The following is a 12900-nucleotide window of genomic DNA, read 5'->3' on the forward strand; positions in this document are numbered from 1 at the left end:
CTTTATACATTATTATTAGTTTCGGATATAGCCAGATTCAAAATTCTTGATTCATCTTGTCAAGGGAGTTTGGATATCTCCTTTTATTACTCCATAAATCAAAAAAAAAAAAAAAAAATACTCTCAACAGCCAGTAAATAAATAAATAAATAAATAAATAACTATTGAAATAAATAAATACACAAGTAAATAAAATCACCATGTTTTTTGAAATAAAATGTTGTAAAAATTCTGAAATTAATTATATAATATAATAATATAATACAATATAATATAATATAAAAAATAACAATAACAAAACCTCCAGAATATGCAATAGTTAAAAATAAAAAAATGGAAGGTTGTGTTATGTAAGTGCTAAAAAAGCAGAAAATGAAAAAAAAGTTAAGGCAAAAAAAAAAAAAACAAAAAACAAAAAACAAAAAAAAAACCCCTTATAGATATCTTCTTTAATGTTTCCAAGTTGATTATTGTGCTCTCTCTCTTTTTTTCCTTTTTAAAATTTTGATCTTGATTTTGGGCTATTTTTTTTTTTTTTTTTATTCATGTATTTATTTTTAAATCTTTAATTTTTATTGCCACTCATGACCTATCTATAATGTTAAGTTACGGTACATTATGTTCCGTCACCAGCAGTTGTGAGTCACTTTGAACCAAAACAGTATTGACTCAAAATAAGCGTCTGTGGAAACGCAGGTTTGACTGATGACTGTCAGTTTGTAGCCTTCCGTGTTTCTGTCACATTAGCCAGTTAGCCAGCTAACATTAGCTGGTAAATGATGTATGATTGTTGTAAAATCGGCTGATTTTGTTTTCTGTCAAACTGCCTAAAAATGGAGGAAGGCACCAACACCTGCAGCAGCTTCATCAGGAGGAACTGCGCCACAATTTCCACCCTGATCGCCGTCGCTCTGGGTGAGTTATGAACATTAAGGCTAACCGCGAGCTAGCTACATTTATTTTGTTACCTGGACATCTTCATTAACTAGATGTGGCTCGACATGTTTTGGTGACTGACATGAGAAGTTAAACTTAGATAAAAAAAAAATTATATATATATATATAAAAGACAAAACACTTTGGTTTTAGGGCAAGGATAAACAGCATCATCAATAGTTTAAATAGTTATAGATTAATATAATAATAATAATAATGATAAATTATAATAATAATAAATAATAATAAATAGAATAGTTCAAATCATTGCTCATATGCTCCAGGAACCACAGTAAAAGAACTATAACAAATTTGTATATGTATTAATTTTTTATTATTGTGCTCTTTTTAATCACATCAAATGATGTTAAACTTTTGCTTTTTGTTGGCTTAAATTATTATTATTATTATTATTATTATTATTATTATTATTACCATCATTATTATTATTATATCATTATTATTATATTATATTATTATCATTATCATATTATTCATCATCATCTTGCTGATCACATCAAATAATTTTAAACTAAGAATATAACATGACAAATGACAGAAAAATATGAGGAAATAATAGTCCAAATAATTCTAATGATAATTTCTTGCCAAAGTGGTTAAATTTTGGGAAATATGTAAAGTATGGCACAAATGTTTGGATATATTTATTATTTATGAAAATAAAACGATAATAATAATGATAATAATAATGATAATAATAATAATAATAATAATGATAATAAATAATATAATAATAATATCAGATATGGTAAAGAAAGGCATTATAATGAACAATTGTTTTGTGAAATTTAAAAATGGGTGTTGCAAACAAGCTTTTCTCTCTTTTTTTGTGATGTTTTATTGTATTGTGACATTATGAATCTTTCTTTCTTGTGGTTTGACATACAGTAAATGGTACTGTAATGTAAGCATGTTAGGACAACAAAAATAACCAAATATAAATTAGTATTTAGCATTGTATTTCATATTGTAGTTAGTTTGCCATTTAGCTTAGTTTTGTCATGTTACATTATGTGTTATTTATGCACATGCAAGGACATTAAACTTGACTGCTGTATTTTTCTGTACGTTTCTGTTTTCAGAAATTTGAAACCATTTTTTTGTGTTAAAAATTGAAATATTAATACTGTGTCACAGGCATTGCTTTGGGCATGACTCTGAAGACCTACGTCCCTATGTCTAACCTTGACAAAGAGTACCTCGGTTTCCTGGGAGACATACTCATGCAGCTGCTTTCGATGGTTACCGTTCCTCTTATTGTTACAAATGTGTTTAACAGGTAAACAACAGGTTTCAGGTTATGTATGTACACAGAGCATAAAAGTAATAAATAATAAAAATTCACATAACTGAGACCAATTTCCCACAATTATATATAAGAAGGTATCCTTACAGAAGTTTAATAATAAATGAAAAATGATTTTCCCGATACTCTAACCTTCAGTCCTAAGACCTCATTCCTTGTTTTTATTTTTAATAGGAGTTTTCTAGTCTGAGTGTTGGAACCAGCAGAAAAATCAACATGCGTGCAATGACGTACTTTATCTCAACCACTCTTCTGTCTGTTGCTCTCGGTAAGAGAAATACAATACACAGATTATACACAGCTGCCAGTTTTTATGTGCATTTAGCTACACTAATGCACTCTACAGCCCTGCAGTAAATCCTTCACGAAGGTCATGGTGTTCAGTTTTTGTGAAAACCAATTTTTTGAGGTACTGATTCAACTTTGATTATGTTTGGATGACGCAGTTTGCTGGACAAAATAAAAGAAATATCTGTCAGTATAAGGCAAAACAATTCAATGGCACCATCTTCTAAAATGGGTTATTTTTTCTATTTTTATGCACAATTCTTCATATAAAGACATAATTGGTTAACATACCTTTTTTTTTTATTTTTCAGTCAGAATCATATAATTTAAATGTTCTATATTAAAGGTCCAGTATGTAGGATTTTGGGGGGATATATTGGCAGAAATGCAATGTAATAAGTTTGTTTTCTTTAGTGTATAATAACAACAATAACAATAATAATAAAAGGAATAAGCTGTTATATTAACGTCTCAGTTAAGGTGACAAAAGCACAAAAATTCTTATTTTCAGGTGATTTTACACCAATATGATATGTGAGGTATTCAGTCCATATGGAAAAGTATTGGTAAATACGTTTTTGCTTCTTGGATTATGTGTTGTAGGATTAACGTTGGTTCTGCTGATCGAGCCCGGGGCCGGTCACATTCCTGGTAAAGTTCTGACAGACGATGACGACGACGAAGATGTCTCTTCTCTCTACGCCTTGCTTGATCTAATAACGTGAGAATAAAGTGATTTTTTATTTGCATTTGTTGTAAGATTTGGCAGCATTTACAGATTTTTTACTCTTTATTATAGGAACATGGCGCCAATAAATCTGGTTCAGGCTAACTTCCAACAGGTATTTATTTCTCAGGCTTACATGGCATTTCTAGACAACAATTTAATATTGAAGATGTTATTATTTTCTTAATTTCAGTACAAGACTATCAAGTCTGGCTTTGACATGGAGGAAGCCGATCAAAATTCTGGCCTGCAAACAGTAAACACTCTCCCTTTATTTTATTTAAAATGACTTTTCTGAAGTTTACAGTGATAATTGTTGTTGCATGAAGTTTCTATCAGACCGTTGTCGTCACTGAGTTTAACATCTTCTTTCAGAACAGCACAGAATTTCGAATGGTGGGCGAATATACTTCTGGACTCAATATTTTGGGCCTTATTGTCTTTTTTGGAGTTTTTGGACTGGCTCTCAGGTCGATGGGAGAAAAAGCCAAACTCTTCGTGGACATCCTGATCGCCTTCAACAAGGTCATCAGTCGTGTGGTTTCTATGATAATAGGGTAAGGTGAATCGATGAAACATTATGGATAAAAAAGTACTGACAAGTTTTGAGTATTTACTTGTAAAAATGTTTGGGAACCCTGTTTGAATGTGGAATATGGAAGTTTCATCTTTTATGAATAGATATAAATACAATTCCACCATGAGGCATTAATAAAGCACTTCTTCTTTCGAATATCAACTTACTTAAGTATGTCTGTAATTTTTCATCCTGCTGTTACTCTTCCAGCATCATGCCATTCGGAGTGTTGTCCATGACTGCAAGCTATGTTGCTGAGGTTGGGGACAACTGGGAGACTGTCTACAAAGTTTTGAATTTTGTCGGAGTTGTTGTTTGTGGGTTAGTTCTCTTTGCACATTTAGTATTATTGCAATTGCATCGTGCATGCAGAGTCATTTTGTTTGGTTTGATAAACATTAACAGAGTAGTTTTGGCACTTTTTCAGGCTCATCATTCATGGAGTGGTTGTCCTTCCGCTGATTTATCTCCTGTGTGTGAGACGGAACCCGTTTCCAATCATTTGGAGGGTTTCTCCGGCTATAATACGGGCCATGGTCATCTCACGCAGGTAAAAGAGTTAAAATTATTACCTTTACATCAGCCGTTGTAAAGGTAATAATTCATGATGTAATAATACATCAGACACATACTGTGGTCCAGTATGTGTCTTGTTTTCCCAAAAATGGTAATGATCTTTGCCAGCTTTGTTCTAACAAAACTGATCTGAGGTTTCCAGCAGATTTTGTGGTCTACAATCACACCCAGAAATTTGTTTTTATATTCTCTTTCCACATTAACATTATCGATCATCATCTGCACTTGTGTGTCTATCTTGAGATTTCCAAAAAACATAAATTTATAATTTAGCGATAACTTTTTTATGCCAAACCAGTGTTATAATTTTCTAGATAGAAACTATACATAGATAAATATAGAGAGCATAGATATTAAAGAAATAACAAGGGGTGGGTTGTGTCTTCAAGATCTGCAGCCACGCTAACTTTCAAGTGTTGTGAGGAAATATTTGACAGAAGAATCACTCGCTTCATGCTCCCGATCGGGATCAACGTTAACATGGACGGGACGGCCCTTTATGAGATGGCAGCAGCAGTTTTCATCGCCCAGCTCAACGGCATCAAACTGAACTGGAGCCAGTTATTTATCCTCGCGTAAGTCAAAGTCAAATATTCTCACTTGCTCTATTCTATTTCTTGTTATCAAAAGCTTGGGTTAAAATCTATGCAGGTAGCCCTCAGTATTTATTTTGCGCTGTAATTAAATTCCTACGACATGTTACATACACGTACAGTGTTGTGTCATCAGCATAGAGGAAGTAGCAGGCGCTACAGGAGGTGTTACTGCATCGCTTAACTCTTCAAAAGTTCAGCCGATCATTCGGAAGTTTTATATCCACAATTCCTCTGCGAAATCGTGGACTATCACCTCACAGAAATCCCTCATATTTGTCCGCCCCCGCCTTTAGGGGGTTTGTTTTTCGATTGTCGCTCAGTTCTCAATGTTTATTTAATCATTGGACCCAAAAATCGTGACCGTAATTAAAATTCAAATTACTGTGTAGCCCTACAATCTGGGATCTTTAGCTGGTAATTTTTATTTTTTTTAAATCTCTGATCACTGACTGCGTTTTCTTCTTCAGTGTGACAGTCTCAGTGTCCAGCGTTGGAGAAGCAGGGATCCCAGCCACAGGATCAATCACCACGCTCTTCATTTTGACCGTCATTGGGATTCCTGCGAGGGATGCTTCCCTTCTGCTGGTTGTAGAGTTGTTGCTGTAAGTTTCACCTTTGCTTCGGCAGGGATTACGACACCCGACATGAAACAGCACAGTGTGAAGGCGCGTGTATCCCCTGCTCTGGTTTGTTTTTCAGAGATCGATGCAACACTGCTGTCAACGTCCTGGGAGACTGCATCGGCGTGGCGCTTGTCGAGTATTTGTCCAGAGGAGAACTCGCACAAATGGATGTGCAGGGACAGAGCATGATGAGGTGAAACTTAGTTGGTCACAGTTTTTTAAAAATTTTAACAGCAAATATTAGGTCATTTTAACCCAGTATATGGAAAAAATGAGAGGCAGGTTTTAGCAGGTTATCAGAGATTGTGGTGAAACTAAGCAGCTGAAGTTTCCACGCACAGAATACTTTGATTTATACTCATATGTCATTCAGATCTGAGGCGGAAGAGTTTAACACTGAGAGTGACGGGATCCAGGTTCACACCAGCACAGTCTGAGGCTGTTTCCACCTCGTAGTTAACAGAAAGTCAACCGCTCCGAGACAGCGGCCGAGCGCCAAGCGTGAAGCCTCGGCTCCTCACGAACAGCCTCTGAGCATGAGCAGCACCAACGCGGCTCACTTTGACAAAAATGTACAGCTTTTCTTTAGTTTTGTAAATATTTCTTATTTGCCTCTACATTTTCGACATGGATTTTAGAAAAGTAACAGTCCTGTTGGCAGTGATTTGTTAACTGAATGTAAAAATCTTTGTGTCATTTGTGTATTTAGTTCATTAGCAACATCAACAGAGTGGACTTTAATTTGGAAAGATTGTTCACTTGTTTATTGTCTGTCACATTTATTGCATATTTTGCATTTTTATTTTGTTGATGTACTTTTAAACAATTCCACTCGGAATTATTGGTGGATTTGTTTTATCTGACTCTGTTGATTAAATGACAAGTAATTATTTGTTACTTTGATTTATTTGGGATCAAATTTGTTTTTCATGTTTGTGCAGTAGCAGCATGAAGAGGATTGACTTTGAATATTAATTCTCAAATGCCAGAAAGGAAAATCTCTTTTATTTTTTGTTTACTTGCTGTCACATATTTGCAGCAAGTTTGCATCTCATTGTTGTATTTTTATGTTTTTTGTTGTCATTTTGAGTTTCTTCCTGGTTTGTGTCATTTAAGTAACATTTTGTAGGTGAAGGCCAGGAGGGCCCCTCAAAGTTTGGGCCCCATGGGCCATTGCCTGGTAAACTCCATTAGCAATCTGTCCATGTTTACGTTTTTGCAAGTGAGTCAGCACACTTAATTCTTCTGCTGAGGAATCTGCATCTCATTTGGAGGAATATTTATCATAATAAACAGATATGTGCATATGTATGCACAAGCAGAGCAAAGTGAAACTGCATTTACTTGTTGTAAAGCCACACACAAACAAAATTAAAAATATGCCCCCTTTTTAACCACAAATCCCTGCAAGTTTATTTTTATTATTCCTGGTTGTCCTGTACTATTTTCAACGCTTTGCACGAGCCCTTTGGCTCGTTTTTTCCCCTGATGGATAGCTTTGTGAGAAATTGAATTTTAATACCCCTTATTCACATGCAAATCACACCTCAACTCACACATATACGCTGCTTTCCAGTTCCTCTGGGCCTCAGTATCTCTTTCAGTCACTGAAAATACAAACATTTTAGTATAACTTCACCTTTCCCTCTGGCTGTCACCTGATCAGACAGCAGCCTCCTTCTTCACATGTTGCTTCTAACTGAACATTTGATTCAATTTATCACAATGCCAACACATGAAAGGTCGTCTGTTATGTGCTGGACTTTGAGAAAACAACCTTCAATTTGCACATAAAGTCGCATCAGGAACTTTTTATACATTGCTTATGAGAGCACTGCCAACTGCCTATGTCTTAAAAAGATGGATAATTTGTCTTTTTAGTCTCCCTGTGGGTTGGGAGTTGGACACAGACCTTTCTCTTGTAATCCTAAGCACATTAATGGTTAAAATTTACTTGAACACACTGAAATATTCGTGTATGTTTGTGTCAGTTTTCAATAAAATAATTTCAATGCTCTATTCAGAAGCAAAATGTCTTAAAACCCAATAGTTTCTGCAACATGTGACCTTTCATGTAACCCTGATTCAAATTTGCGACGACCCTGGAGGTTTTCCTTTGTTGTGTGTGTGTGTGTGTGTTTGTGTGTGTGTGTGTGTGTGTGTGTGTGTGTGTGTGTGTGTGTGTTTGTGTTCCTTTGTGTTTCAGGGTGCCTGTAGGCGCACTGAAGGCCAGGGTCATCAGAGGAGACGTAGCACACCTGTACTGCCTGGCTCACAGCTGCAGCTCATGCTCCGGTTGTTTCTCTCACTCATTATGCAACACCTGTGGACTCTTAACACTCCACATGCCCATTTAAAAAAAAAAAACCAAAACGTCTTTTTACATTCACTTATGATACACATGTTTTTAAGCCTCTGCAGCAGGGACAAATCATGGGGATTATGATTTGAGTTGTGTGTCTGTCAGATTCTCATGAGCACGATATCTTAAGTATGTCTTGAGGGAATTTCTTTAAAAATTAAAGTCAGCACAAATGTCCTGTTGGTCTCACAGACAGAGTGACTTGATTTTAGTGATCAAAGGTCTCTTTCAGCTTGCATTTGTCTCGTGGACACAGTTTGATTATTAATAGGTCATTTGAGAAAATTTCTCCTAAATGTCCACGAGGATAAAATGGCATTATATATCCAAAAGGTCAATAATATTTGGCAAAGACACTTTTCTGGCCATTATTCTCAACCAAACAGAAGGGGAGACACATGGTCAGATGAACTGGTGACACTGATCTTTGGTGTCCACCTTGAAATTGTGTTGACTGTATGGATCTACTGTGCTGCTGAGTTGGAGATGTGTGTGAAGTAATCGTGTTTTGTAATATGTAGCTACTTTGCAGGAACGTACATTGCTTTTTTGAAGCTTTGTCAACTGTCATGGCTACATATCAGTCTGGACAGACATGGATGTGAACTGAAACTGCAATTTGACTGTTTTGCAGAGGTGTAAAAACCCTAAGGTGGGAATTTTAGTTTCTAGATGTTAATGTTGAATCTGTGGTTTGGGCAATAAAACCTTGTAGGGTTATGTTTCTGTGAGCTTTATTTTGTTGCCAGAAGGAGCCGACTTGTAGCAAATGGGGGCTCATCTGAGAGTTTAACCCGAGTCCTCTTTCAAACTGGGTGTGTAAAAGGAAAGATAAAACAAGCAAGCCAAAAAAAGACAAACATGGAGAGCTGGAGTGTCTACACAGTGTGGCATAGTGAGAGCAAAAGGCAGAACCAGAGCACAGTCTGCAGCCGTCTTAAATACAGGTGAGCCAGGCGGCACAGGTGCACCTCATCTGCTCTGACGACCCTGGCCTTCAGGGTCATTACAAATTTTAGTCTGTCTCACAGGTTGTTCAAAAGGTCCAGTGTGTAAAATTTACATTTTAAAATACCACGTTTTGCTGTCTTTCATCTGCCTTTTCTGCCATAGCATTGGACTGAATCACCCTGATCCAGATACAGACTTTTTAAGATGACCAAATTTGGGTAACTAATGCTCTAAAAAGGACTACATATCACAATGTAGACTGTCTGCCCACAAACACTGCAAATACCACTAACTGCTGTGGCTGCCAACAAAGAGGTGGACACGGACATTTTTGAGATTGTAACTTAAAATATTTTTTTTTCTATAAACAACTGTTTGGGGGGTTATTTTATGAAGACATTCTTTTCATGTTCCTTTACTGTTCTGAAAGGCTTATTAGGTAATCTGGTATCTACTTTATCTACTTTGTGAAAGCAACTCTTAATCAATTCAACTACAAAATATAAATAAAGAAATATTTTACCAATTAATTTTTATTTTCTTTTTACATTTTGTTAATCCTGATTTTTTTTTTTTTTGGATCAAAGTTATCTCAGTCCTACTGAAACGTTTTGAACACACTCTGAAGGTTTGATCCAGGTCAAACCCAAAATTGGATTACATTATTGAATCACATTTTCAGAATCCTTTTTTCTTTTGAACAACCCATTTTCAATATTTGATCCAATCCGACAGTCAAAATTCAATTACTTCTGAAAAAATGGGCCCAGCTGTTTAAAACCAGAAAAAAACACTGAATTACGCAGTTTCATTTTACAAATCAATGTTTCCCCACTGCTGTTTGGCTTGTCTTAGATGGGTGGCGAGCCCAGCACCTGCTAATAAGTGTTGGCTTTTTTCTCTGATAAGTTAACCCCTTGAAACCTGAATAGACATTTTTTTGTGCAGCGTTCAGATGCCTTTGATTTAAAACCTTTTCAACTATAGCAAATTGGTATGATTTCTTTTTAAAAACATGGAAAAGGGCAATGAGCAAATTGGCAAGACATGTCCTGCAAATTACAAGAAATACGTAGAAATGCCAAGAAAAATGACCTGAATGAACAAGAGACATAGAAAGAAAATTACTAGAAAATTTTGACAAAAAAATAATATATAAACAGAACTACACGTATATTTGTTATAATTATATATTAAAATTATGTTACAAAAATATATTTACATGTTATTTTAACACCCTTTCCAGGTAATTTCCTTTTTTTTCTAATTTTCCTAAAATTGTCTTGTAACTTTTACTACTTTCTTGCTAATTTTGTTGGGGGGTAACTCCCTAAACTGCTCATTCTAAGGTAACAAAAACGGTTAGGTTACACTAAAGAAAACATACATATTAAATTCCATTTCTGTCAATATAAATCCAACACAGTGGACCTTTAATACACACATTTTAGATTTTCACAAAAATATTAATAAACCTCTTCACAGAGCTTAAATCTTGTGTTTGCTTTATGAAATTCTGAGCACAGCAGACACAGAATTCAGTGGACAAAACAAAACAAGTGCCAGTCAAGAATAATATTGATACAGAAAATATACTGTTCTTTTTTTGTGAGGATGTTGGGTTTTTTTCTACAAGGCAAAGTACATGAATGGAAATGACATCCACGTCATATTTACTGAGAGCTCGTGGTTTTGTAAGTTGGGAGTCCAGTGGGAATGTGATTGACATGATGAGGTCACTTTTGGTTGGATTTGTGTAAAGTATGTACACAGATATACAATTAGAGTCAAAACACTACTATGAACATTTAAAAAGAAGACAGATGGACACTAAAATCACAAACTTTTTAGCATAATGTGCTAGAAGAATGGAAACAATCTCAACGTAAATACAAATGCTACATTTTAAAGCAAACAACTTTACATTTCATAATTTTAAAATATTGATTACTGACATTTACTATGCACAGTTTCACTGTCATAAAGTAGATTAAGGCCACGCAGTTTAAGTTGCATAATGTTTGTAGTTACCGTGGCTATTCCATTAAAAAAAAAGATAGTTAATGCTGCTTCGTACGAAGGACACTGTATGGTGCTAATTTCTCTCTCTGCAGGAAATGTCCATTAGTAAATGTCTGGCAGCTGGCTGTATTTCCTGTCCCAGTATCCACCTGAATGGAGCCAGTCCTGGGAGTTGGTGTGGGGGTTTTGCCCCTGCTGAAACCATCTGAAAGCACAGCAGAGACACATTAGCATTCAATTTGAGTTCCCATCAAAACGGCACAGCACCAGCCAGAAAATCATAACTCACAAATCAGGGGGGGCGAGGAAGGAAGGTCAGGCATGCTTTAAGCACAAGGTTATGGGTATTTTTTTTGGAGGAGTTGGTCACTTTGGTTGTTTGCTTTAAAATAAAATTATATTATTTTATCTATTATGCATAAAAGCAAGGAGGGACATGATTATGGGGAGAGGACCGCTGCGGTGTTTGAGTGTTTCTATCACGTGGCTATGAAGCTGCCATGCTGGTGGAATCTCGTTGTATGTGTGTACATAAAAGAAATCTGACTCTGTATTAAGGATTGTACACAAAAATACACATAAAAGCTAGAAACAAGGACGACAAATCGAAGGAAAATAATGAGTAGGCAAGACGCACGTTTCCATCTACAAGGGAGATAGGATTATTAACATTGGGCCTCATGCATTGGGACTCTAATATGAAATGAACACAGCATTAGAGCCATTTTTAGAAAAAAGAAAAAAAACTCTAAGGGAAATAGTATGAGTTAAAAGTCAAAAGTATGAGTTAAATTTTGACAGAAATGTGACTCTGATGTTCAGAATTCGAAAATTGATCTTAGGAGTGTATTTTATCGTTATCTGTCGTTACTATTCTTCTTCAAACTGACGTTGGAATTAGACTTTGCCCTGACACTGACTTTTGATAACAACCTAAATTTAACCAAATGAACACCTAACAATGTGGCCAGTTGGGTTAGGCAAGACAAAATTTGGTTGAGAGCATTTTAACCAATATACAGAGAATAACATCTCATTTTCACTTCCCACAAATTGTTAGTCCAACGTGAGGAAACATTAGTTTAATTTTTACACATCTTGAGGTACTTTTACTTGAGTATATTAATCTCATGCTACTTTTTAGTCTTACTCCACTACACTTCAGATGGAAACATTGTACTTTGAACTCCTTTGTACTCCTTTGTACTACTAACTTAAGTTACTAGTTACTTTAGAAATTGTGTGGTGGCATCTCTTCAGCGTTTGGACATTTGCCAAACTATTTGCACATGGCACAACACCTGCACTTCTATAGTGCTTAGGGAGGTGTTACTTTTGCTAATAGGTGGCTTGAGCACACCTGGGTGAGAGCAAATTTTGAATGGTTAAGAATGTTTGGTGAATCTTTTCTCTTAACAGATAATTAAGAGAAAATAAAGAGGAAATTTAAGAGTACATTGCTGCATGAGGCCCCTTGTCATTAAACTGTGATTGTATCATCGCTGATTCTCTATCACATCTTCACAGAAAGCAGGATGCAGCTCTAAAGATAAGATCTGGAGAATAAGAAGCGTGGTCACATGATCACATCACACATTTGAGGCGCAAACAGCTGCCAGCTCTGACCTTGGGCCCAGGGCAGGACTCCTTAACATCAAAGCGAGGATGCAATAGAAAAACAAGTCACAAGAAGAGAAAATGGAGATTTAGCTCGAGAACTTCACAGCAACAAAGTATCAAACGGCACAGAAACAGATGGTAAAACGGCAGCACTGAAGACACACACTGTGTATTTGGCCACAGTAAAAACTGCATAGAAATGTAAACAATGCTACATGGGTTTAGAGCAGAAAATGTCCACACCAAATTTAACCTTTAAAACCAGAATCAACATCATTCAACATCACTAAAAAAA

General features: G+C 35.7%; 2 protein-coding genes across 5 annotated transcripts in view; one reads left to right on the forward strand and one right to left on the reverse strand.

Moving 5' to 3' along the window:
* Positions 1-718: 718 nt before the first annotated feature.
* Positions 719-6125, forward strand: LOC121941329 (excitatory amino acid transporter 3-like). The gene is made up of 13 exons (XM_042484105.1): positions 719-915; positions 2095-2225; positions 2438-2531; positions 3155-3272; positions 3351-3393; positions 3472-3534; positions 3654-3835; positions 4066-4176; positions 4283-4405; positions 4821-5006; positions 5495-5629; positions 5727-5843; positions 6024-6125. Exons 1-13 carry the CDS (start codon positions 834-836, stop codon positions 6085-6087), a joined length of 1449 nt encoding a protein of 482 aa, XP_042340039.1. The 5' UTR covers positions 719-833; the 3' UTR covers positions 6088-6125.
* Positions 6126-10444: 4319 nt separating this feature from the next.
* Positions 10445-12900, reverse strand: part of osbpl1a (oxysterol binding protein-like 1A) — a 34274-nt gene continuing 31818 nt past the window's right edge. For 3 of the 4 annotated variants that reach the window (XM_042482992.1, XM_042483004.1, XM_042483000.1), the window contains 2 exons: positions 12612-12632; positions 10445-11190 (listed from right to left, as the gene is read on the reverse strand). In XM_042482992.1, the coding sequence (XP_042338926.1) occupies positions 11088-11190; positions 12612-12632 (124 nt within the window). In that variant the 3' untranslated portion in view covers positions 10445-11087. The remainder of the gene's footprint in view (positions 11191-12611; positions 12633-12900) is intronic. The other variant, XM_042482998.1, reaches the window with a different exon arrangement.

Source organism: Plectropomus leopardus, chromosome 3, assembly GCF_008729295.1.
Source record: "Plectropomus leopardus isolate mb chromosome 3, YSFRI_Pleo_2.0, whole genome shotgun sequence".
Classification (NCBI taxonomy): Eukaryota; Metazoa; Chordata; class Actinopteri; order Perciformes; family Serranidae; genus Plectropomus; species Plectropomus leopardus.

Coding starts and splice junctions, on each gene's coding strand:
- LOC121941329 (XM_042484105.1), top strand. CDS start 834: ATGGAGGAAGGCACCAACACCTGCAGCAGCTTCATCAGGAGGAACTGC. Junction 3,394..3,471: donor TTCAGGCTAACTTCCAACAG/GTATTTATTTCT, acceptor TCTTAATTTCAG/TACAAGACTATCAAGTCTGG. Junction 5,630..5,726: donor CTGGTTGTAGAGTTGTTGCT/GTAAGTTTCACC, acceptor TTTGTTTTTCAG/AGATCGATGCAACACTGCTG.